This window comes from Poromitra crassiceps (genome assembly GCF_964638095.1).
Source record: "Poromitra crassiceps genome assembly, chromosome: 25".
Taxonomy (NCBI): Eukaryota; Metazoa; Chordata; class Actinopteri; order Beryciformes; family Melamphaidae; genus Poromitra; species Poromitra crassiceps.
The window spans coordinates 1,961,098-1,988,570 of record NC_139649.1 but is presented as its reverse complement, the minus strand read 5'-3'; the positions used below and the strand labels follow the sequence as shown (position 1 = coordinate 1,988,570).

The following is a 27,473-nucleotide window of genomic DNA, read 5'->3' as shown; positions in this document are numbered from 1 at the left end:
ATTGTTTGGTCCCCAAGAGTGATAACACTTATGATAGTATCAATGCTAATATATTCTCTACAGATTTTTCCGTTTTGTCATATTTCCACCATGGTTGCGGCTTTTCTGGGTCAAGCGTTCTGATGCTTTTTTTTGGGGGGGGGGGGGGAGTGTGGAACAGGCTTTTCTCAAAGGCAGAGGAGGAATGAAACAGAGAACATAATCTTATTTGTTGTGTTATGTAAATGGAGTTAGGCTGTTATATTATGGTGAATTTAATAGGATTAACATTCAGATCAGGGGCCTGTACCACAACACTCGATTAACAGATCCAGGATGTCCTCCCTTGATCCGGATTGACCAACTCTAACAATCACAATCGCGCTAACCGGTCCTGGTTATCAACTCGGTCTGTCGACCCAGGATTTCCCTATCCAAGTGGCTGAACTGATGGTGGACATAGTTTTCATTGATAAAATAGCCTAGTTTGTGGACACATTGGCAGCGAGCGAGCAGCATATTTCACACAGGAAGAACAAACTATAATACTGAAAGAATGTGCAGATTTCAAACACATCATACAGGCCAAAAGCAACACAGTTGCAGCTGCAAAATGCAGGAAGGCTGGCAAAAAAAATCACTGATTGTGTGAATGTGCAAGTTACAGTATAGCCTTATAATATCACTGCCCCATCAATAGATGTGACCATAATTACACCTGTGTTTCCCATTAAATTGCTTTGATGTATTCCAGCCTTTGATCCGTTGTGCACACGGCACCTTGGTGAGCTTTGGAGACGTTATGGCAGGCATGTCCAAAGTCCGGCCCGGGGGCCAATTGCGGCCCGCGGACCGATTTTAAGTGGACCGATTTTAAGTGGCCCTCGGCTTGTCTCTCAAAATATACTATATGTGGCCCTCCACACAGTATTGGTTAATCAAGCAAGTTCACTTTGCATTTTTCTGTTCACCTAACGATGACAGCACTAGCATAAGTTTGTACAAGCACCAAGTAAGGAACAGCGCACGTAAAACTAATGTTTTCAGATGGTAAACAAAATCCTTAGAGTACAATTGTATGTGATTTTTTATTTTATTTTTTTATAACCCATATGATGCGAGAAACAGCTGGGCCCCCGGCATTTTCACGTTATCTAATCTGGCCCCCATTCCAAAAAGTTTGGACACCCCTGCGTTATGGTAACCTTTAAATACTCTAGTGATTTAGTGGTATTCCTCCATACGCCGTTCAGCTGCAACCCCAGCGGGGTCAAATGTACTTGGGAGCAGATAAAAAGTAAATATAAAAACATCCTCCAATGTCTTAGCTAGATTTAATTTAATATATTATACAAGTACAAGGCTTCAGTGCTCCAATCGGTCTCTGTCTCAGGATGATATCGGAATACAAAAGCACAATGAAATGGCTTTGACATTGCTTGTAGCCAACAGGGGGGAAATTACATACCACAGAAACTTTAATCCATTAGTAATATGGTCAATTAAGTAGCCTACCTGCTATATCTCCGATAAATAAGTGATCATGGAAAACAGTGTGATTAAACCTGAAGTTACCTCGCTAATGGCTTCATAGTACAGGGCCCCAGGTTTGGTTTCACTGAATAAAACAGCACAGGGTGTACTGCTACTGTAGGCTTATGCAATGCTGCCGAGTGGGAGGAGGAAGCTTTTACTCTGACAATGCTGTCACAAGTCACAGCAGCCATTACCCAATGTTCTGATTTGACATACAGCAACTGTATACCAAAAGGAGGATGATGGTGGCCTCACACACTAAAACAGAACTTCTCGTTATGTTGTTACTGTAGGCTGTTTGAGGCAGCTTTTATATCGGCTTGAGGCGTATTTCATCATAGTGCTGAAAATCACATTTGTATTACAAGATGCCTTGAAAATAGTTTTGGCTATCTTCATGGTCAGGACTCAGGAGAGTGCTTACATTATGAATTTAGTTCTTGAAAGGTCCATGATTTTTTACTGGTTCGGGCAGAAGCAATCGAATACAATTTAGTAAGTCAGTTAGTAAGTCAGTTCCGTTGTTTTTGGTCCGCTTGCTTTGTAACAGTTTCCACTTTCCAACATGAACACATGTGGGAGTGTTTCTGACCTTTGTTAATTAAACAGACTGAGTTGTGTGCTGTTGAGAGCCGAGTGCTTTCATTTCCCACTGGAACCTATAAGCTTCTTTTGTTTATGAGAAATCAAACTAATTATGAACTGTGAGGCTTATTAGTGTCTCACAATGTCTTATAAGTCATTCATAAACTCTGATTGCTTAGAATACATTATCACGAGTAAGGTATGACACCTTAGAGCCATCCATATAATATTCATGTGTTTGGTATCATTCCAAAGATACTTTCTTTCATGTGAACTGAGCTAATGCGATTTCTCAGATGAACACAGCAAAATCCTGCTCGACGGTTTATGCATTTGTTATTTGTTACGGTTTTCAATCACAGACGTCCTCAGCCGACATGACATGACAGCCGACAAAAACTGGCATGGCCATTATTTTTCCATAGACATTTCGTAAAATACTTAGAAAAATATTTTCACTTAGTAAAGCAAGTGATTCAGCTAAATTTTGAATCAGGAGAGATGATTTATTTATGTGTTTATATTTATATTTATATTTATTGCGTGATCCAACAAAAATGGAACAGGTGCATATTTTTTCCGTACCGCATGTATTGCCCATCGATTAAGATGCGTGAGTTTTACCGGATCAGCACAGAGCCGTACCGCATCTGGTGCACATTGGGTTTTAGATGGGCAATACATGCGGCACTGAAAAACGCACCTGTTCTATTTTTGTCGGATCCCGCATGCGTCTGACAGATTACATTGGTGTGGGTCTGTTCAGGCAGCTGCACGGAGCCTTAACACAGCCGTTGCATTTTCTGTTCTCTTGATGTTGGGCAGTTTAGTCAAGATTCGTTTCCAAAAACAAGATTAAAGAGAGCCAGGACTCCAGCCGGTGTTGTCAGCAAGCCAGCCTTTTGTGGAGGAGTGTTGGCCATAAATAGATTTGTAGTGAAATCTACTGTGACTGTCTGTACCAGTGTGTTTTCCCCATGGATTTGGGTACAGTATCTGGTGAAGCAATGTTAGCAGCATGGTGAAGACACACCCATTTGTAAAAGGTTTAAAAGCGACCACAGAGAGATAAGTCAATGTTTCTGCATCATCCATGGAGCGGCTCCAGAAAGTGACATAACGTCACAGATGGTTTCGTTCTTTGGGTTGTTTACCTTCACGCATATTCATTTAACTGTGAAGATAAAATATAGAATCGAATTATGTAATAAAATGTGAAATAGTATTTTGCGTACATGTAAAGCACATTATGGCTTACAGCTTTATAGCTCCAAAATTGTCAATATTCAATAGTAATCATTATGTTCTGTTGTTCATTATGTTCCCCCCCCCCCCCCCCACAAAAATGTTTTACTCCTTTTGGCCGTGTTTGTAGCCTATTAAGTGGTATAATAACAGTTCAGAATAAATGATCAAGACACGATAGCAATGTAATTAATAGCACTATGGATTTTAGATGCCATCATTTTTACTAATAATTAAGGCACATTCCTGGATGACTTTTAATCCTTAAAGTCCCTGGAAACCAAAAATAAATGTGTTTTGAGTTTGTCACACCACAGAAACATGTTATTAACCACCCAGCCAAATTTGAACAATTAAAAATGTTGCCAAATACATACTTGATACATTCTGACACACTTTTTTTTTTAATTTGCAGGGTAGAGGGACTTCAGCCTTTATATAGTGTTAGCGGAGGGGGGGGGGCATACTGTATGGAGGGCCCACCCAAAAAATCCTGATCACAGAAATGGTGAAAAACTGAGAAAACGGTCTAACTCCACAATTCAGTACTAGATGGCGCTAAGACTTTTCACATGTTTTCAGCAACTCATTTCTAATGTGTAATGTGTTTAGAAACAAATCTTTGAATTTGGTTTACAAAATTTCCAGTGACTTTATCATAATATACCAAACATATAATGCAAACTCAATTTTATTGTGGGATGTTGATTTAAGCACAGTGTTTAAGTTTTCTCTTCAGTGCAGGAAAATACAAAACAACATTTGTAACAAGAATCGGAAGATTTGGGTTCGTCTCATAACTCAAAAAAGTAACATGTTATTCATTACATCACTTTCTTTTTCCCTTGCACAACTTGATATTATTTTTTACATTACACCCCAAACCCTGTGGATAACCCTGTTATCTCTAAAAGTCTGTGTAGCTCAGTCTTCTCTCAGTTGTCAGTGTCCCAATGTTCTTGTCCATCTGCTCCATGAAACCAAAGTAGTGGGAACATCTCCATCTAGAGAAAGTCCGCTTTTCTGCCATTTCTCATCTAAAGTAGTAGGCGGATAATGATGATGACTAATTACGGGGAACAAAAATAGAAAGATGTGGGTGGGATATAATTGTTGGGATAATTCTTCAGTCTTAGAGTGGGTGCCAGCAAAACTAACAACTATTTAACTATTTCGTTTTTTGGCTGGTAACAGAAATACTCTCAAAGTACTGAGATCACTGTTGGGAGTTGGCGTCCCTTGGTGTCCCCGCTACTGGTGCTGTGGTTATGCCTCCCACTACTGGTGCTGTGGTTATGCCTCCCTCTACTGGTGCTGTGGTTATGCCTCTACTGGTGCTGTGGTTATGCCTCTACTGGTGCTGTGGTTATGCCTCCCTCTACTGGTGCTGTGGTTATGTCTCCCTCTACTGGTGCTGTGGTTATGTCTCTACTGGTGCTGTGGTTATGTCTCCCTCTACTGGTGCTGTGGTTATGTCTCTACTGGTGCTGTGGTTATGCCTCCCACTACTGGTGCTGTGGTTATGCCTCTACTGGTGCTGTGGTTATGCCTCCCTCTACTGGTGCTGTGGTTATGCCTCTACTGGTGCTGTGGTTATGTCTCCCTCTACTGGTGCTGTGGTTATGTCTCTACTGGTGCTGTGGTTATGCCTCCCACTACTGGTGCTGTGGTTATGTCTCTACTGGTGCTGTGGTTATGCCTCTACTGGTGCTGTGGTTATGTCTCTACTGGTGCTGTGGTTATGCCTCCCTCTACTGGTGCTGTGGTTATGCCTCTACTGGTGCTGTGGTTATGCCTCCCTCTACTGGTGCTGTGGTTATGCCTCTACTGGTGCTGTGGTTATGTCTCCCACTACTGGTGCTGTGGTTATGCCTCCCTCTACTGGTGCTGTGGTTATGCCTCTACTGGTGCTGTGGTTATGTCTCCCACTACTGGTGCTGTGGTTATGCCTCTACTGGTGCTGTGGTTATGTCTCCCTCTACTGGTGCTGTGGTTATGCCCTCCCACTACTGGTGCTGTGGTTATGCCTCCCTCTACTGGTGCTGTGGTTATGTCTCCCTCTACTGGTGCTGTGGTTATGCCTCTACTGGTGCTGTGGTTATGCCTCCCTCTACTGGTGCTGTGGTTATGCCCTCCCACTACTGGTGCTGTGGTTATGCCTCTACTGGTGCTGTGGTTATGTCTCCCACTACTGGTGCTGTGGTTATGCCTCTACTGGTGCTGTGGTTATGCCTCCCTCTACTGGTGCTGTGGTTATGCCTCCCACTACTGGTGCTGTGGTTATGCCTCTACTGGTGCTGTGGTTATGCCTCCCTCTACTGGTGCTGTGGTTATGTCTCCCTCTACTGGTGCTGTGGTTATGCCTCTACTGGTGCTGTGGTTATGCCTCTACTGGTGCTGTGGTTATGCCTCCCACTACTGGTGCTGTGGTTATGCCTCCATCTACTGGTGCTGTGGTTATGCCTCTACTGGTGCTTTGGTTATGCCTCCCACTACTGGTGCTGTGGTTATGCCTCCCTCTACTGGTGCTGTGGTTATGTCTCTACTGGTGCTGTGGTTATGCCTCCATCTACTGGTGCTGTGGTTATGCCTCTACTGGTGCTGTGGTTATGCCTCCCTCTACTGGTGCTGTGGTTATGTCTCCCTCTACTGGTGCTGTGGTTATACCTCCATCTACTGGTGCTGTGGTTATGTCTCCCTCTACTGGTGCTGTGGTTATGCCTCCCTCTACTGGTGCTGTGGTTATGTCTCCCTCTACTGGTGCTGTGGTTATGCCTCCCTCTACTGGTGCTGTGGTTATGCCTCCCTCTACTGGTGCTGTGGTTATGTCTCCCTCTACTGGTGCTGTGGTTATGCCTCCATCTACTGGTGCTGTGGTTATGCCTCCCTCTACTGGTGCTGTGGTTATGTCTCCCTCTACTGGTGCTGTGGTTATGCCTCTACTGGTGCTGTGGTTATGCCTCCCTCTACTGGTGCTGTGGTTATGCCTCTACTGGTGCTGTGGTTATGCCTCTACTGGTGCTGTGGTTATGCCTCCCTCTACTGGTGCTGTGGTTATGCCTCCCTCTACTGGTGCTGTGGTTATGCCTCCATCTACTGGTGCTGTGGTTATGCCTCTACTGGTGCTGTGGTTATGCCTCCCTCTACTGGTGCTGTGGTTATGCCTCCCACTACTGGTGCTGTGGTTATGCCTCTACTGGTGCTGTGGTTATGCCTCCCTCTACTGGTGCTGTGGTTATGCCTCTACTGGTGCTGTGGTTATGCCTCTACTGGTGCTGTGGTTATGCCTCTACTGGTGCTGTGGTTATGCCTCTACTGGTGCTGTGGTTATGCCTCCCTCTACTGGTGCTGTGGTTATGCCTCCCTCTACTGGTGCTGTGGTTATGCCTCCTTCTACTGGTGCTGTGGTTATGCCTCTACTGGTGCTGTGGTTATGCCTCCCTCTACTGGTGCTGTGGTTATGCCTCTACTGGTGCTGTGGTTATGCCTCTACTGGTGCTGTGGTTATGCCTCTACTGGTGCTGTGGTTATGCCTCCCTCTACTGGTGCTGTGGTTATGCCTCCCTCTACTGGTGCTGTGGTTATGCCTCCCACTACTGGTGCTGTGGTTATGCCTCTACTGGTGCTGTGGTTATGCCTCTACTGGTGCTGTGGTTATGCCTCCCACTACTGGTGCTGTGGTTATGTCTCCCTCTACTGGTGCTGTGGTTATGCCTCTACTGGTGCTGTGGTTATGCCTCTACTGGTGCTGTGGTTATGTCTCCCTCTACTGGTGCTGTGGTTATGTCTCCCTCTACTGGTGCTGTGGTTATGCTGGTTCCCGCTGGGTGTGGTTTCATAACATGGTAGCATCGCAGCAGGTCAGGCCAGCTCATTAGAGAGATGAAGACACAGAGGCGAGAGACAAAAGAGAGCATGTTTCCTGTTCCTGTGTGACCACACTGGGCGGGAAACAGGGCTATCTGTCAGCCGCTTTGAAGAACCCTAATTAATTTACAGCCGAGCCTTTGCTCTCCCCGTTGTAATTGAACTTAATTAATTTAATTTGTCGCTTGTAATTTAGCATCACGGCGTGAGAGGTGAGTGAGGCGGCGGCGCTGGTGTTCAGAACGCAGCTTCTTGCAGAGCATCGTGCTTCCCCCACGTGCGTTTTCCTGCCACCTCGCCCAGGGGGGCATCTCACATCTGTGTGTCGATCTGGAGAGCTGGAGGAGTTGTGTGTGCGTGTGATGTGTTGTACAGTATGAGGCCCTATCCTCCTAAACCAAGCACACCTCTTTCCATGCGAGCTGCCACGTGTCGCGTACGTACGCATGCCTGGCATGCCTGACTGTGTTGACGACGCACTCAGCCGTGCATTCAAAAAGAAGCATCATTCATTGAATTGAAAACGCAGCAAGTAATTGCGAAATTGCAAAAGGCATTATCCGACATGTCTGATATTGTGGATGTGGAACATTTCTATTTGCGTCCATTACTGTAAGTCTAAGATGTTCTGATGACAGTGCTGTTCCCATTGATTGAGGCAATTTAGCCGGTAGTCTACATCAACTCTATCAACTCCACCAAACTGCTTATGTAAAGGAAGCTCCTGATCGCTCTTACATAATAGACAGAGGAAGCCATCATGTGTCAATAGGACACGTGTGTCTGTGTCTGCAGGCAGTGTCAGCTCAGGTTCTAGCACATTATTGGCTTGATTAATTTTCTGCCCGGAACTTCTGGTCGTCTGTGCTGAAGATAAATGCACTCAGATTGGTTTGATGCCACACATAACAGAGGAGTAATAGCTCCTTTCACTGCTGATTGCTACAACACAATATTCAACCAATATCAAGTTCATGACAGCTATTACATTACGATGTGCTGTTCTAAATAGCCGGTGTCTGGTAGGTCCTTCCTGGGAAAGATCCTCCGGCGCACTGGAAGTGATGCGTTTTAAAAGAAAAGAGAAACTCAAGCGATGTCAACAGAGAATCCAAGGAAAAAGGCGTCGGTACTGGAACACTGTTGATTGACAGGCGATCTTGCGGGTGACCAGTGACCACTTTAATGCGACCAAGACAGTCGAATCAAAGCACAATTGAGAGAAGCTGCAAGAAGAACAACACTATCGTGAACTCTACAAACTTGCACTGAGAATAATATAGAAGCTCTGTCCCACAGTCCCACAGACAGGGGGGTTGCGGCCGGGTGTCACTGTGCCAGACGCTGTGTTTGCAGGCCGGCTTGGCTTGGCTTGCACAGCTGCTGGAGGCTGTCGGGCTCCGGCTCCGCGGACGACTGCAGGGCTGGTCAACAAGAGGCCTGAGCCAGAGACGGACAGCTGAGGCATGCCATTGTTTGAGCTGACGACACCATGTGCTCGGCTGCAGTGTCCCTGTCCTCCCCTGCTCGCCACGTGCCCCCCACCAGAGGACATGACTAGTCCCTCCAGGCCAAGCAGCCCGCACGACGAGGACGAGGACGATGACGACGACAAAGCCCAATGTGACCGACCACCTTCCAACCCTGCTCTCTCTAAACATCCATCTTGTACCATTGGTTGTGTTGTCTACACATTGTATGAATCACCATGACTCTGTGACCGAGTTGAGTGTTTGTGGAGGTGGCTACTAGCACCCGGTGTCCTGACGGAGAAGCTCATGGCAGTGTGTGAGCGTTGTGAAGTAATAATCGAAAATCGGTGAAAATTAACAATCAATTATCGATTATCGATCATATTAATAATATATATATATATATATATATATATATATATAATTTTACGAAATGAATGCCTATGGCAGAAAATACGAAAGACAACGTGTTCTCCTCAATGAACTCTTTATTTCAATGTGTCTCCTCTCCAACACTCTGCTGTGTTAAAACAGTTTTGTTGGCACAAAGGCCCGTGCCCAGCCAGAAAACTAGAGACTATATGAAGCTCCACCTCACGTTACTCGGCTGTGCAATGGAGTGGGGCGAGGAGGAACGAATTCCACCCAAACCTAGTCCGCAAAAAAAAACGTTTAATAATAACAAAATCGATAAAAAATTCCACATGATCGATTCCATTCCTTAACGATCAATTATCGATTTTCGATAACTGATGAACATCCCTATTGTGAAGGGCCACAGGCTGTGCAGTTTCTACATGGGCACAGAATGGCTGAAAGACAACAGCTTCCCCGCTTTACTCTGGTGCAGAACAGTAGCAGGCACACCGCGCAACGTGATGCCAAGGCATTGATCTGACTTACTGGCTATGTTCATGTACTCACAGCACAGGTATATAATACGTGTGCAAATGGACCTTCTAGGATATTTCCACACTACGTGTTCCTTTTGGAATTGGAATTTAAGAGCAACCGAGTGTTCATAAGCAGCATGCCTATAGTCAGTATTATTTTCAGGTATTTGTCAACAGTATGCAAAGCTATGTGTTACTTTCCACATGGTTGTTTGTTTTACAACGACATCCCTTTTCTTTGAAACTGAAGTAGCTGTCTGTATACAGTTGGTGCAGTCATCATACTTTTACAGTTTGACCTTATACTGTGACTGCATTCCTAAAAAAATACCCTGCAAGTTATCTTAAACTGGACAGTGAACAATCATTTTTAATGCATGATTTTGCAGCGTTTTCTTTCGTTGATTCCTTCCAAAATGTGTTTTGGGAGGTTTTGAAAGTGTCCTGAACAACAACAAGGCATTTGCCACATGTCAGCACACACAGTGTACAGGATATGTGGCTTTAGATTAGAGAAGGGAGTGAGCAGCAGGGATCAAAAAAAGCAATAGACAAAATGAAACAAAACAAAGGCTTAATATCCATTCACATAAACCCATACAAGTACAGCAGATACGTGACACGTATTATGTTACATCACAGCTGCAGGCATGTCGCACGGTGTGCAAAGGAACAGGCAACACATTCATTTGGGAATTAAGAAGAATTACGCATAGAAGGAAAGGTCCCCAAATCTTATTAGACAAGCCCCTAATGGTACAGTATGACTAATTAGACAAGCCCCTAATGGTACAGTATGACTAATTAGCAGTGCCACTGATATAGATTGAAGAGTGCGTCGTGATATTTGAAGAACACCTAGCATTGATCTGCACGGCTGCAGCAGAATGCAGAGCAGCCTGGGATAGGAGACGGGAATCCTCTTGTTTCTAAATTTAACTGTGGAAATACTGCAGCAGCAGCCATAATCAATGGCTTATCTACGTCACAGCCCGGCCTGCACTCCTTCCTCCCCCTCCTCGCTGCGCCGATAGAGAGATTGCATTCTCTCTCTCTCTCCCCCGGTTCCCCTCTGATTGAACTGTTCCTGTTCCCCCCCACAGGGCTCTTCTGGAGAGGCGGCCTTGAGTTACTGCAGTGATCTACATCTCTGTCTTTGTGCCTCTGTTATACGGTCCAAAACACGCTTCGGCCTGGGGGGGGGGGGGGGGGGGGGGGGCTGTAGGGGGATGATCAGGTGGAGATGCTGCCGCAGCCCGTAAGGTCATGGGCGGGTGTTGACCCCGCTCGCGGCGTCTGATGACTCGTGCACTCATACCCCTCTCTCCCCCATGTGATGGTAACCCGCTCCCCTGTCCTCGGTGATCAGGAGAGGCTGGAACGGGGCGTGAGATAGACGAGAGGAGCAGGAGCAGGAGCAGGAGGAGGAGCAGGAGGAGGAGCAGGAGGAGGAGCAGGAGGAGGAGCAGGAGGAGGAGCAGGAGCATGAGGAGGAGCAGGAGGAGGAGCAGGAGCATGGCAGCAGGAGGAGGAGCAGGAGGAGGAGCAGGAGCAGGAGCATGGCAGCAGGAGCAGGAGCATGGCAGCAGGAGGAGGAGCAGGAGAGGAGCAGGAGAGGAGCAGGAGCATGGCAGCAGGAGGAGGAGCAGGAGCATGGCAGCAGGAGCAGGAGGAGGAGCAGGAGCAGGAGGAGGAGCATGACAGGAGCAGGAGGAGGAGGAGGAGCAGGAGCAGGAGGAGGAGCAGGAGAGGAGCAGGAGGAGGAGCAGGAGCATGGCAGGAGAGGAGGAGGAGCAGGAGCAGGAGAGGAGCAGGAGGAGGAGCAGGAGGAGGAGCAGGAGCATGGCAGCAGGAGCATGGCAGCAGGAGGAGGAGCAGGAGGAGGAGGAGGAGCAGGAGCATGGCAGCAGGAGGAGGAGCAGGAGGAGGAGGAGGAGCAGGAGCATGGCAGCGGTAGTGGAAGAGGTGGATGGACAGGGTTTTTCTTTTGGAAAGGCATTGTTTTTTGGGGAACATTTCAGATTGGGGGTTTTAGTTATACAGATGTTTGTTGGAGCCAGAGCTGCACAGGATGCAGTAATCATTCTCATTAGGTTGAGTTCAATCTCAATGGGCGCAGGCACAGAAGAACCAGCCTTTTTCTGCGTAGCGTTAGACTGAAGCTCGGTGACCTTCCAAGTTCAAACTAACCATACTAGCCTGTAGCTATCTACACAGCTGCTGACCTTCCAAGATCATGAATGCCATGGTCATGAGCCGCTCGGCCGGCCCAGTGGTGTGACACTGTTTCCTGGTTGAAAACGGTGCTGCATCTCCTGGTTATGCAGTTTCATTTCGGCGTCCTTGTTAAGATAGATAGATAGATAGATATTTTATTCAAGTGTCACGCACACAGGGTGCCCAGCCCGCATGGGCTTATAAGACAGTGTTAACAGGTGAAACCGTTCACACCAGCCGCACCCCACGCTGAAGCCACGCTGAAGCGACCATTCAGGATTCTGTTCTGTTTTCCGAGCGTGAAGCTTGAAGCTGCCGGGGCATGAAGTCAATGCAAGTTGTGGGCGGGGGGGGGGGGCAATGCGTGCCGAGCCAGGCGCTGAGGAAAAGAGAGTGCTTCTTGTGTGACCAGTTTAGCGTGACACTCGGCTTCAGCGTGGCTTTAGCATAGCTTTAGCGTATGGTGTGGTAACACGTCTGACACAGCATGTCCACATGCGGGACACGCACCAGGCCCTCCCATGTGAAAGGCGAGGAATCTCCTGGTCACACTCATCCCACCACTTCACCCTACCGCGCCCCGGCTTATTGGAATGTTGCACTGGTGTGGCGTCGCTGTCTTCCGTTGTGGGAGCTAAGTTCTGCTGGACTACCCTGTCTGTCCCAAAATCACCAAAAAGGGTACCTTTTGCCTCTGTATATGACGTCGCAGGACCTGACAAATAATCAACATACTGTTGTCGGATGCGTTGGAAGTGAGTCCGGGCTGTTGTGTTTTAGCCACCCTTCATTTCAGCGTCCAGTTAGTTAACTTGCACTCTGAAAAACTGGATCTTGTGTTAAATCAAGGTTTAACACTACATTCAATTGTTTCTCCCCCGCCAGAAACAATCCGACTCCAGATCTGCCCCTGAGAAATGTTTTTGTAACTAAAAGTCCATTTCAGAGAGAGAACGAGAGAGATGCAGCAGAGGTTGTAATGATGACAGTTAGCCAACATATAATTTGTCTCAGACCGCTGAGCCACAGAGCGACAAATAATTGGATATTTGTGGTGGATCGACCCATTTGTGCTGACACACCACGACTCAGTGTGTGAAACAGCACAGAGGGAACCAGCACCCACACACAGCTGCTGTCCAGGAGCCCTATAAATAACCCAACGCAGCAGCTGACTGCAGGAATGCTATGTAGAAATGTAGCATTAACCCATTGATACCTGATGCAGCATTTGTGTGTGTGTCCCTTTAAGACCGCGAACTGCGTTAACGCGGTTCGCGGTCTTAAAGGGATACGCACACAAATGAGGGATATACATGTAACCGAGTTGAATCAGCGCGGATTCCTCGTGAGTCCCGAGTGGTAGCGAGTGGATTGGTTAAACTCACTCCCCAGGTATAAAGGCATGTTAACCAGCTCCACCAAGGGAGCTAGCTCTCTTGGTGTTGCGGTTAACATGCTGGACTCCCAAGCCGAGGGTCGGCAGTTCGAATCCACCCCTGGACAAGCCCTTAACATGGGTTGCTGCAAGTACCACCTACACAACGCCGTTACATACACGCAAATGCTGCATCAGGTATCAATGGGTTATGGGCAGTACATGTACGTGCTGTGGGTTTGGGTCGAGGTCATGGTCTGCTTTGTCCCCTCTTTGTCTTTCTATCTATCCTATGCACTCACTCTCCAGAAGATCCACGAAATTAACCTTTTTTAATATACTTTGTTGTCATCCTTGTTGTGATGCCGTTTTAATTTCCACATTTAGAGATAGCTCACACTCAGGTATATGCCTATACATGCTGCACGCGGTGTGTACATGCATGATTGTCATTTACTCTGATTATGAAATATTTATTTGTGTGTGTTGGTCGGTGTGTGTGTGTGTGTGTGTCTGGAGTTTTGAATTTTAGATTTTCGTTTTTCCATTCGATATTGTATTCTAAAATACAAAGATTTGGTAACAGATCATCCTCCTGGAAATAAATCTTAACATTTATTGGTGTAGGCAGTCCAAGAAAGAGCCAAACACGGGCGGAAGCACTGTGACACGCATAGTAAAAAGAATTCAGTTCCACTTCAAAGATACATGTTTGAACATTTATTATTCCACTTCAAAAACACTTGAGCACATTAGTGCGTGAGTGCAGTCAACAGAAAATATCTCCCTGGCTCACCTGCTCTCTCTCGGTCAGGCTCACCTGCTCTCTCTCTGTCAGGCTCACCCGCTCTCTCTCTGTCAATGCCAAAACAGGTGAACAGGTGAAGGCAATCAAATAACCACTAGCATTTCCTCCACCACCACAAATGAGTGCAGTGAACAATACAAGACCATAAAACTTTGAAAATACAGGAGAGTTACATACCAGTATGTATCTCCTACAGCTGGGGTTCTGTTGAATATAAAACTGCCTCTTTAGTATCATTACAGTATTATTGTATTGAATCCCCTTTAAATCATATTCCTTCCTTCCTTCTATTGCCATAAACCATATTCAGTGCAGCAGCAGTTTCCAGGCAACCGACACTGTTGAATGGCGGCTAGCTGCTCTTCCTTGTGGAACCTTAGAGAAGATCTTCAGTTTCATAATCCATTTCACCCTGGATGAAATATTAATGCAGACTCTACAGGGCTTCCCTCCCTTTTTTCCCCTTTTCTCCTTCCCACAGGAAACTCGGTTAGCTCAGGTCAGGGTTCACCTTCTGAACATCCAGAACCCTTCACTCAGGGTTCACCTTCTGAACATCCAGAACCCTTCACTCAGGGTTCACCTTCTGAACATCCAGAACCCTTCACTCAGGGTTCACCTTCTGAACATCCAGAACCCTTCACTCAGTGTTCACCTTCTGAACATCCAGAACCCTTCACTCAGTGTTCACCTTCTGAACATCCAGAACCCTTCACTCAGGGTTCACCTTCTCAACATCCAGAACCCTTCACTCAGACAATTCATATGAGGAGAGCAGAGTCTGTTGCCACAAACAGATTACCTACTTGGGGGCACAAAATCGGATGTGAAAAAGTGGACATTCAGTTGTCTCTTTAACGATTTATTTCTATATACTTTTTTATCAATAATCTGACTGTAGCACTTCCTACCCTTTCTCTTCCATTCCTCCTTTTTTTCTAACCGATTGGCAAAGATGCATATAGCAGTGCAAGGCTTTGTTGTGAAGTGTAGTGCATCGTTGAACCTCTGTCTCTTCTCCCAGACCGTTGCTCTGTGTGAGGGGTTGCCAAACGTAAGAATGCCGCAACCCACTTTGAAATCTGAAAAACCCTTTAATCACAACTCTGATCAGCACACCAGAATAAGATGATGTATTTCCCTATTTATTTATTTTTCATTAACAGAGCATGTGACCTTGGGCATATGGCAAATTAATAATCCATCCACATACAAAAATGTAGGCAAAATACCCCAAATCCAGAGTGCCAGCACCCCCTCCCCTTACTCATCAGAAGTATTTGCGTGCATAACACATTTGATTAGACAAACTGTGATGAGCAACAACAGAAAAAAAAATCAATCCACGATATGTTGTCTTTGTCTCTGTGGTTCCATGTGAGGATGCTTCTCTCTCTCTCTGCTTTGTCTCTGTGGTTCCATGTGAGGATGCTTCTCTCTCTCTGCTTTGTCTCTGTGGTTCCATGTGAGGATGCTTCTCTCTCTCTCTGCTGCGCCTCCTTGCTTTCTATTTGTGCCTTATCTAGTGAGAAGCCTCACAGCGGGGGCATCAGCCCAATTACAGGCCTGGAGTTGGCAGATACTGTAAAGCAGTTGGAGATACGTAAGCACCGGATGACACAGCTTGCACATATATGGCACGAAGCGAAATCCTCAAATTACATGTTGTCAACCACGATAGCCCATCCGTGTCCCACATCCAGTAATTAGCTCTCACAATGGCTTTTATTTCTAAGGATCTACATGCTCGTACCCTCGAATTCAAATGTCAAAGGTCCCAAAGCCTCTTCACCCACTCAAGCTACGGATGCTTTTTTTGTCATTTCTAACCTCGTACTCGTGAGAATGAGATCACCAGTGAACAGATATCTGACCAATGAGATCTTTGGGCAGTTTTGTTGCTCATCATTGGATCACTTTCCCTGGACTATAAATAAATAGGTGACAAAATATTTGTTTTTCCAAGTCTGGCCATTATCCATCCCCAGCATTGATTCTGGCCTCCCATTCTGAAAGTGGATTCAGACATTGATTTGTAAATAGGTTTGAGCTGCTATGTTGGCTAAAGGATGTGGTGTAACTGCTAGGGATGGGTATGGTTACGATTTTAACACGGTGGTACTAGTACTACTCTCTTACCGATACTGCTTATGGTACTTCAACTGTACTCTTATCAGTTCTTTTTGTTCGCTTTTTAAGAGAGAGAAGTGGGGGGGGGATCGGAAATTGCTTCATTAACAAAATAGTAGCAAAATCTTTAATTGGGGGCGTTTATAAATTCAATAAATGCAATCTGATCATTAAGATCTCAGATCAGACTACTCTGGACACAGATTTTACTCACAAAATATAACAAATAAAATATGATGCATTATTAGGCTATTCAGTAAGCTATCCAGCATTATACGAGAATTAAAATCTCCTGCCACTGCTACTACCAACATTCAGTTAGAGAAAGGCTGAAAACAAAGCAAGGCAGAGTGCAGGGCTGCAGCATGTGTGTGAGAGAGAGCTGCCTTGCCCCGCACGGCACACACACTAGTACCGATAGCAGAACCAATAACATCGGAGCTTATTGATACTTATTGAGAGAAAAATTGCCCTGGGGCCCATTTGATATGGGGTTTCGGTAGCCATATCTGGTACAGTAACTGCTGCATCATTGAAACAATGTTTGTTCAGGACAGTAAAGAGACCTATCAGATTATGTTTTGCAAAATTACTGGGGGACCTGAATCTAAAATGCTGCAAGTATTGAGCACTTGCCTCAGCTCATTGATCCACTTGGATGCCCTGAGAATGAATGGTTTTGAATGCAATAAGGAGTATTGAAGTCATGCCATTTCTCCTCCATGTGAACGTTTATAGCTAATGTGCGCTAACCTAAAGCGTTCTAACCTGGACGTAGCTATTTGAAGTTTCCTCCTCCACGCTGTGCTGCCAGCAGGTCATCCAGAGCCAGACATGACCGCCCCCTGAGATCTGTGGACCTGCACTAAAGAGCAAAGCCTTTGAGTCAAACAAGTGCAGATCAATTATTGATTCTTAGTTTTCTATATAGCAGGTTTCATGTCGGAGCCTTTGAATTGACCCTTTCATCAATGGCTCAGCAAGTCTTTGAACGAGAGAAAAGGTCTATTTGGAGAACAGGGTGTTATACTGAGCATTCTGGAAAACAGGGTGTTATACTGAGCATTCTGGAATGTTATACTGAGCATTCTGGAATGGACGTTGAATCATTTTTGACATGTAGTATGTATGATGGATGCAATAAAGTGATCCCGGAAATGAATGTCCAGGCTCCATTCTCTCTTCAATGAAGCTGCGTCTTTGAGATCTGTGGTCTACTAACAGGGAGAGACATCCAGGTCAACACGCCCAAGTCCTGACGTCAAATCTTCGCTTTGTCCAAGTGACATAAATATTGAGCTTCCGGTGCTCCATGATGAAAGAGGGTCCCTTAATTATTGCTGGCACCCGCCCCACCCCTCAGGCCCGTCCTGCCTGGGCACGCTCAGACTCTACATCCACCCGGGGCACTTCTGTCCTGGGGCTTTGTCACTGAGAGAGGAAGGCGAGCGAGGGGCATTAGGACACACCTCAGTGGGCAGTAGCAGGCCACAGCCCCGGGCCCCCTGGTGCCCTGAACTCATCCCGTTCTCCTCCACTTTCACGGACTGACATTCCCATCAGCCCCTGGCTCTCACAGCCAGCTCATTGCTCTGACACGCTGGGCGAGTTGTCCAACAAATGAGGAACTTTTCCCTCTGACCAGGCGGAGTGGGGGAGTTCTCGTGAAGCACAAACCACTGCAGGAGGCCGTGACTATAGATCCGTTTGAACTGTTTCACAAAATAGAAATGGCCTGATTCACTCCCACAATCATTTGTTTTTATGGTTACTGTCTTAAATCCGGAGCACTTTTTTTTTTAATCTAATATATTCTGATACATCTTTTTCTGGTGACTTGGCTGCATGGATGTAACAGATTGTCTGCACTAGTGATGCCAAGGCTGTTGACCTGGATGTCCTCTACTCTACCACATCTACCACACATCATACAATGACAATGTGCTCCATTTAGCACATTGAACCCACTCCGCTCCCAATATTTCCATCTCTATGTGACTGGTGTTGTTTTGCAAGCCTTCAGTGGTCCCAGTCACAGCTGAAGTAACACAGGACAGTAACAGTGGTCCCAGTCACAGCTGAAGTATCACAGGACAGTAACAGTGGTCCCAGTCACAGCTGAAGTATCACAGGACAGTAACAGTGGTCCCAGTCACAGCTGAAGTATCACAGGACAGTACAGTGGTCCCAGTCACAGCTGAAGTAACACAGGACAGTACAGTGGTCCCAGTCACAGCTGAAGTATCACAGGACAGTACAGTGGTCCCAGTCACAGCTGAAGTATCACAGGACAGTACAGTGGTCCCAGTCACAGCTGAAGTATCACAGGACAGTACAGTGGTCCCAGTCACAGCTGAAGTAACACAGGACAGTACAGTGGTCCCAGTCACAGCTGAAGTATCACAGGACAGTACAGTGGTCCCAGTCACAGCTGAAGTAACACAGGACAGTACAGTGGTCCCAGTCACAGCTGAAGTATCACAGGACAGTACAGTGGTCCCAGTCACAGCTGAAGTATCACAGGACAGTACAGTGGTCCCAGTCACAGCTGAAGTAACACAGGACAGTACAGTGGTCCCAGTCACAGCTGAAGTATCACAGGACAGTACAGTGGTCCCAGTCACAGCTGAAGTATCACAGGACAGTACAGTGGTCCCAGTCACAGCTGAAGTATCACAGGACAGTACAGTGGTCCCAGTCACAGCTGAAGTAACACAGGACAGTACAGTGGTCCCAGTCACAGCTGAAGTAACACAGGACAGTACAGTGGTCCCAGTCACAGCTGAAGTAACACAGGACAGTACAGTGGTCCCAGTCACAGCTGAAGTATCACAGGACAGTACAGTGGTCCCAGTCACAGCTGAAGTATCACAGGACAGTACAGTGGTCCCAGTCACAGCTGAAGTATCACAGGACAGTACAGTGGTCCCAGTCACAGCTGAAGTAACACAGGACAGTACAGTGGTCCCAGTCACAGCTGAAGTATCACAGGACAGTACAGTGGTCCCAGTCACAGCTGAAGTAACACAGGACAGTACTGATTTTAGATCCACATTTCTGGTGCCATCCATCCATAATTGCAGGACTAGGGCCAATATTTGGTTTCAACACAGTGTTACTATGTGGTAAAATGCTAAAACAATTAACAAAAGTCACAAAGGCATTTGAGAAATATTCATTCAGCGATTTTTTTTTGGGGGGGGGTTAGGTTGAGTTTTGGACTTTTCTTTTTGCTATTATTTATGCTAAGCTATATAAACATAGCTCCATAATAATACACAAACAAGACATAATAGAAACAAAAAAATGCAAAAGCTTGTCTGTAATACTGTTTGTCAGTGTTTTAAAAGATGGCACTAGGATTCTGCAGCCTATAAATAAGCTCCTCAAGTTGAAGTCTCCACTCCTCCATTCTGAATTCCACTCACTTACGTAGGAAAAGCAGTTGCAGGTGACAGTAAAGTATCATTGGGCAATTTGAAGACAATACCAACTTGTCATTCTCTGGACCCAGAGTCATGACTGTCCGGAGCACCTGTCCTCTATGGAGGAGGGGGGTCATCCTGCTTAGAAAAAGACGGAGCGTTCCCAATATAGATTCAAATGTAATGTCCTTTGCACAGTCAGCACTTTAATAAACTAACAATGCAACTGAGCTTGTCAGAGCAACGTCTGATACGATGGAGGGAGGCCGGATATGATGCTCCTGGGTTTCTAGCTTCCCCGTCTGCTGCAGATTTTCGTCGCTGCTGTTGGTGTGAATCATGGTTTCACCTCTCAACACTTACAGCTCGGCGACATTATGTTCTGGCCCTGCTGGATTGGGAAAGTGGCTGTTATGAATGAGTCCCCTGCCCTCTTTTGGAGAGATTTGTGACTGTAAACATTGAATATTTCCTATTAGGCAATATGTTTTCTAAACTGCGTTGTTGGAACTGCTGTATCTTGACAGCTGTGGGAAATATCTTGTATGTTTCGTATGTTGGGAGGGGGGGGTGTCTTCTTGGAAAGTCATGTGTGGAATCTTAAAATTCAGGTGATGTGGAATGCAGAGAATCTGCGCTGTCTGAATCTGGTTGGTGAAGCTTTTGGTCAAGACTTGATTTTGGTTTAACGTGTGAGCTGCATTGCATTTAAATCTTTTTTATTCCACACATTACTGAATCAGAAAATACCACTTTACAGTATTGAGCAGTGGGGTAATATCAATCCTATTTGTCACAATGTCCATATGGCTTTATTTATGCCATGTCACATATTAGGCATGTCATTAGTACAGCCATGAAATATTTATCTGCTCTACTGATACTCCATTCAGTTCTCCTTGCCTTACTGTAGATTGCTGTCCTCCTTCAAAATGTCAACCAGCCTGGCATTTAGTTCTGTTCAACAGCTTTTATGACACATGACAAGCCAATTATCTTAGGTGTTAAATTATGAACTCCAGTCAGTCAGCATCATAAGACAAACAAACTGGGATGATCTCGATACACGATATGAGGCTCACAATTCGATACAATCACGATACAATGTAATAAGTTCAATGACAACAAAGTAGGACTGTGCAGAATTCTGTTTATTTCTGAGCCACACATCTTTCTAGCAATGGCATTCGCTTTGCTAGAATGTAAAGTTTGTAAATGAAAAAAATGTCATTACAAATTGCAAAATATGTAATATTGGATTGGATGGAGAGCTTAAATTGTGATGTCAAGCCATCTCATTTGTGATTACTACAGCAGAATAAAATGCAGCTAATATATTACCATTCATTCACCATATTTGTATCGTTGGATCCCTCATGTAGGCTCCCTCATGTAGGCTACTACAAATTTACATCATAAAGATTGATACAGTTAGCCTACCGACTAAAGTGAGTTTAGATGGGTTTACCAGGGTTATTAACGAGTTATGCACAAAGTAGCTATAGTTCGTAAGGACTATACTTTTAACATTCCCTTTTTAAAACTAGTGCTTTAACTCAACTTGTGCTCACTAAATGGCTGAATAACCGCACAATATGGAATCAAATGCATCGCTTTTGGAGGCGTGTGTGTGTGTGTGTGTGTGTGTGTGTGTGTGTGTGTGTGTGTGTGTGTGTGTGTGTGTGTGTGTGTGTGTGTGTGTGTGTGTGTGTGTGTGTGTGTGTGTGTGTGTGTGCGTGCGCGCGCGTGGGGAATCTCCTCCTCAGTCCCACCCCTTCACATTGTTGTGCAGCCGGTGGTTAAAGGGAGGCAGGCAGCCCTGTGCCGCACCACTCTACTGTGATCAGACCGCAGCATCCTCCTCACACACAGCACCGCACCGCCTCCAGCCTACCGGGAGACAATTGAGACAAGAACACCAACGCTTTGGTTTCCACTGCTTTTCTATTTCTACGCTCCTGGAGAACTAAACCTTCCCTGGCTGAGGTGGCTCACTCACGACTTTTAGGAAGGGAGATCTCTCTTTCTTGAAGGGACTTTGACGCGCGATCTAAAAACGCGCACCTTGACTTTTATCCCGATGTGGAGCTATTCGCTATTTAGGAGTTTTGATCCTAAAACAAGTCGCTCTTTGGACTCGAGATGGGACTCGCCGTTTGCTTTTAGAATGTGTAGATCTTGGCCCTCTACACACACACTCAGGCATCCAAAGTGCTTGTAGTGAAAGACTTGAAAGACTTGAAAGGCGTTGTGAACTGAGAACCGGATCAAGATGGTCCAGAACGTAATTTTGGTGTTTTTCCGTAGGAGACTGAGCCAGAGGCCAGCGGTGGAGGACCTGGAGAGTCGGAACATCTTGAAACGTAAGTAGCCTACTTTAACCAACGAAGTCCAAGAAGTTCTGGAACGGGGAAGGGGGGGGGGGGGGGGGATATTAGTGAATTGCCACGGTGGTGTTGACGATACAATAATAATAATAATAATAATAATAATAATAATAATAATAATAGGCTAATAATAACAACAACAACAATCATAGGCTAATTTGTGCATAGACATCATGGGCAATGTCAGTTATTTCAGAAACTATCCAAACGACAACACCCCCCCCAAAGGAAAATCTATATAAAATATTTCCTATAGTCTAGCGTGCTCGTTAGTTTATTTTATCCCCTGTCTATCACTATAATATTCGTGTGCAGAGACTTATAGTTTTTTCTGTAATATTTGTATAGGACGAATCAGCGTGACGTCACTTGACACCCAGAAATGCGGAACCCAGGCAGTTAATAGTATGAGTTGTGCCAAACAAACGTTAATATCTCAAAAACTATACATCACATCGCTTATATTTCGACATTCTGAGTGAGAGCAGAATTAGCTGAAGAGTTTGATGTATAATATATGCATGTGTGTTAAGGTTGTGTGAATTGTCGCAGTTTTTAAAATGTAAACAGAGTTAGTCGGCTAGAGTCAGACACACAAGTCTCGTGCCACTTGGGCTCCATTGCCGTTGCTCCCCAGTGACGCGGATTGTTTACCAAAATGCTGCTTGGCTGATCCCTCATATTGGATATCCTTATAAAATCTACTATAGGATTAGTACAGTAGTTATTTTTCCTAAGGGACAACTCTGTTTTCTGTTTAATTCAGAAGAGTATTTTTCTAGGAAGCAGATTCAGGTCTCTGGGACTGATGCCATTTCCGCTGTAACACATTTAAATCCGTGTGAATCCTGAAAGCAAAATGTTCTAGAATAATAAAGTCGAGTCCCACATTCATACCTATGTGTTCAGACATGGCAGCTATGAGTCTCCAGCAGCCGTCTGAAATTTCAGCACCAGGGCTCCCTGCCCATTTCCAGGGCCATTTGTTCAAGCAAAACACAAACACAGCTTAAGGATGTAACCTGCACCAGGCTTCACGGATGTGTGCGTAACCCCAAACAGAACGCCCAAGTCTCATTAAAAGCATTTTCATAAAATGCAGATCATTTAATGGTGTTCCCATTCGTAAGGCTTTCATCCAAAAGCAGTGAAAGAGTGAGATGACTCGTACCACATACAACCAGCACTTGTGATGTCATCAGTGATGCCACTCGAGCATTATTATAGATCGATTCAAATTTTCAAGAGAGACACTACATTACTTTTGTTCATCACCATGGCAACGCTGTGGTACAATGCAAGGACATTGGACGCATGTCGATCCCCCCCCCCCCTTATGTTTGTTTCTCTTCTGTGTCAACAGAAAGAAATGACCAGACTGAACAAGAGGAGCGGAGAGAAATCAAACAGCGGCTGAATAGAAAGGTAAGTGACTGAAGAACGCCAATAACTCCAACTGTTTCCTAACATTTCACCAACTTAACCCCACACATATTACAACATATAGTGATACATTGAGATCCTCAAAAACACAGTGAAACCTGAATGCACCGCCTGCTATATTACAGACTTCCCACCTTCCTTATTTGCTGTTCATTTGAACATGTACTGCTCTTTGATCCTGGGTTTATAACTATTAAGGGTGGCGCTCGTTTTTGTTTTTTTTCCAGCTCAACCAGCGGCCGACAGTGGATGAGTTGCGCGAGAGAAAGATCCTCATTCGTTTCAGCGACTATGTGGAAGTGGCCAAAGCTCAGGACTACGACAGACGCGCTGACAAGCCCTGGACCAGACTGTCAGCTGCTGACAAGGTATCGTCAAAACACCGTCTGTTGCCTCTCTGTCTTTAGGCTACTGTTGAAATAGTTGTGTGTTTATAGATTTTTTTATAGGTTGATTTTTGCGGTGCTTGTATTCTTTGACCTCTGACCTTTTACATAAAACTCACATCTTATAATCCTCAAATGCTCCTCTGCTTTACATAAGGCACGGTTTCCTAACCTTTTCATTTGAAAAGCTTGACCACTTGTGCAACTGCTATATGCTAAAGAGATACACCTGGGCTTACGCTCGTCTTCGTCATTTTTCGTCTGCAGGCAGCAATACGGAAGGAGCTGAACGAGTTCAAAAGTACCGAGATGGAAGTTCATTCTTCGAGCAAGCACCTGACAAGGTCAGTTGGGTTCACTCAGTTTGGTCTTATTCTCAACTGATGATTTCTGTACTATGGTACTTTATTTGTGTAGTTTAACAATACAGACATGTGACAAAATAAAAAAGGATAAGTAAACAAATAGACATGACAATACAAACAAGCCTAGCCAAGCCGGACACCCGGACTGCTGCCCCAGCAGCACCCGCATCGGATCGGCCAAGAAACGTCTCAGGGGCTGACTGACTGACTGACTGACTGACTGACTGACTGACTCACTCACTCACTCACTCAGAATCTCACTCTATTGCCACAATAATATGCAAGATTACATACAAGGAATTTGTCTTAGTGTAAGTATACAGCGTAGCAGTCATATCAATATTCAGAGATAAAAAAAAGATCTCTAAACAGCAAAGTCACAATATTGCAGGTGCAGTCCAATATATATACAATATATATACAATATATACACGAATCTCTCAATCACTCACTCACTCACTCACTCCCACTTGTTGAAACACACATGCGTGAGTGTTTGCTGTACAGCAGTAGTCCGGGCCCGGCTTACCTAGGCTCGCCACGCATGCGTGTTTCAACAATGCGGAGTCAGTCAGTCAGTCAGTAAGCCCCTGAGACGTTTCTTTGCCGGGCCTGTTCTGGGTTCGGCCAAAAGAAATAGAAATGTCTGTGACATGGCCTGACTGTAAGTAAGTAAGTAAGTAAAATTTTATTTATATAGCACCCTTCCCAGCACGAATGCACAGAGTGCTTTACACATTAAAATAGCAACACAGAAATATAAGTGCAGGAATAATACAAGAAAAAGGCAAAAACATAAGAACATACACAGAGCATGAACAGGTAGAAACAATGGCTATGAATGACTAAAAGGCCTGTCTAAACAGGTGGGTCTTTAATAGTTTTTTAAACGAGAGCTCAGAGCGAGCGGCTCTCAGATCAGGGGGGAGGGCATTCCAGAGCTTCGGGGCTGTCACTTCGAAGGCTCTGTCGCCTTTTGTTTTTAGCCTGGTCCTGGGCACGACCAGGAGCTCTTGGTTGGATGACCTCAGAGACCGGCTGGCTGCATAGGGGTGGATGAGGTCAGAGATATAGGCGGGGGCTTGGCCATGGAGGGATCTGAATGCAAGTACAAGAATTTTGAAATTGATCCTGTGCTGTACCGGGAGCCAGTGCAGTGAGGCTAGGATGGGGGTGATGTGGCATGACTTTTTTGATCTGGTGAGGAGTCTGTGACATGGCCTGACAGAGCAAAGTACGGACATGGCCTGACAGAGCAAAGTACGGGTTATAATTATGCATTTGTATGTGTATGTTCACGAATATCTATCAATGCACAGACATAGCAGTACGTATAGATAGAAAACTATCGTGCCTTTCATAGCTCACCCCAAAAATATACATGACTGTTAAAGTAAACCGATGCTTTCTAAGAGGGTCAATGTGACGGTGTGCGGAGACTCAAGGACATGATTTATCCTACGTTTTCACATCAATGGGTACGAACCCTGCAGAGTACGGCTAAATTTAGCTCGTCCAACCCTCTGGAGATGAGAAAGTTGCACCACCTTTCCAGTATAATGAATGTCCGCACATATTTAGCTTACGTTTTGCTTGCACTATATGTTAAGAATAGCAAAAAAAGAAAATGTCCGCCCTGAATTATCCTGGGTTGTGCTTACGCAAGACCCAATTTCTGCAGAGAAGCTATTGGCTGCTCTCCATTGGGCTATTAATAGGGCTCTGATTGATGAAACCTCTGGTATAGGAGTGTTTCAGCCCACGCTTACAGTTTCCCCTCTTTCCCGCCTCCCAGGTTCCACCGGCCTTAGCAAGGTTTCTTCTGTGAAGAGTTGCTGATGTTTGGTTCTGTCAGTGAAGACCTTGCATGGAGTCTTCCAGTGCCCTGGCCCACAGTCAGTGGGTGTCCTGATATTTGGGTCCAGTGAACCTTGGAGGCTATGTCTCTAGAATTGGAGCTGCGGGTAGATGGAGGAGACGCATGCAGCAAGCTCCACTTCTGCTCAGAGGAACATCTTCCTTAAAACCCTCATTTCACCTTGTCGGAGGAGCGGGGGGAAAAATAAGGGTCATATTTGCCATACGAAAACAAAGACTTTATTTTTATTTTGTTTTTTTTTTGTAAACAGAGACTCTTTTGGAAGATGGCCTTTTTCGATGCCACACGGGGGAAATGTGCATGTGACCAAGTCTGCCCCTCCCACTCCAGTACCAGTAGTCACATCCCCAAGCTGTGTCTGGGTCTCAGTTGATTCAGTTTCATATCGACAATGTAAATGTTATGAAACAGAAACCTTGTCTGTGTACAAGACAAAAATCCCTTTGTAAGCACTATTTATTGTCTGCACAATACAGGTTTTGAATTTGTAAGAAAACCGTGTCTGTCTTGTGTTCGGTGTGATTGCGGTGTGTTTTGCAAAGCGTACATATGTTCTTTGTGTTTCAGTAAGCAGATACTCAACTTTACAATGTTGTGTCAGCTGGTAGCTAGCATGACATCTCTGACAGAAAAGGGCTTAACAGACCCTAGGAGAAAACAAGGCAATAGTCTTCAAGCTGTAAGCAGTGACCCATTTGTAGCCTTTTTCTGTCCCTTTTCATCATAGAGTACCGCAGGGATGATGTCTTTTTCTAGGCTTACCCAGAAGTCCCTGCACTCAGTGGCGTGCCGTCCATTAGGCGAACTAGGCAAATGCTAAGGGCGCTTGAGCCGTTAGGGGCGCCAGAGAGGGTAAAAAAAAAAAAAAAATTTTTTTTTTTTTTTTACCAATACTTTTTCATGATAATAGGCCTACAATTATTTTACAATAGTAGACAAAAATAAGAAGAACAACGTCTTAAGTCTTTAAATAATAGTGAAATCATTTTTCTAATTCTGGCTTTCTGGCTGCAGCAGACCCTGGTGGCAAGAAATGGATTTTCGAAATTGTTGGATTTGGCTGTCTTGTGTTTATACCACCAACAAGATGCATTAAAAAACAGTTTGTGCTTCCCAGCTCTAATCTTATTTCATACGCTCTCTCTTCAAAAGTGTTTGATTTTCATCATAATCTGGTTTTCCATAATAATAATAATAATAATAAGTTCAGTGTTTATGCCTGTGTTTCTGTCTGTTGTAGTGTAAAACGACTAAAGGGAGAGCAGGTGCTTACATGAAAGTGAGTGAGAAAAGGAGAAGATACTGAATAATGACATCACAACAGTATAATCCTAATGTTAATTTAAAATTAAATATTCTTCTAAATATGGATGAAAGTCCAAAAAACGCGGGCAGCACCGAGAGACCCTTCCTTACAGCACCCCCTACCTAAAAGTACTTCCAGCGCCACTGGGGAAGGGCGATTCTGAGCCTGCACT

The 27,473-nt window shown here is 45.1% G+C and overlaps 1 protein-coding gene across 1 annotated transcript in view; it reads left to right on the top strand.

Annotated features, from left to right (window-relative positions):
- phactr3b (phosphatase and actin regulator 3b) overlaps positions 1-26,033 on the top strand; it is a gene marked incomplete at its 5' end in the record, with an annotated part of 52,736 nt that extends 26,703 nt beyond the window's left edge. Inside the window, 5 exons of the mRNA XM_083660639.1 lie at positions 21,843-21,898; positions 23,286-23,347; positions 23,593-23,733; positions 24,019-24,095; positions 25,912-26,033. Coding sequence (XP_083516765.1) covers positions 21,843-21,898; positions 23,286-23,347; positions 23,593-23,733; positions 24,019-24,095; positions 25,912-25,927 — 352 coding nt within the window. The 3' untranslated portion in view covers positions 25,928-26,033. The remainder of the gene's footprint in view (positions 1-21,842; positions 21,899-23,285; positions 23,348-23,592; positions 23,734-24,018; positions 24,096-25,911) is intronic.
- Positions 26,034-27,473: the final 1,440 nt, after the last annotated feature.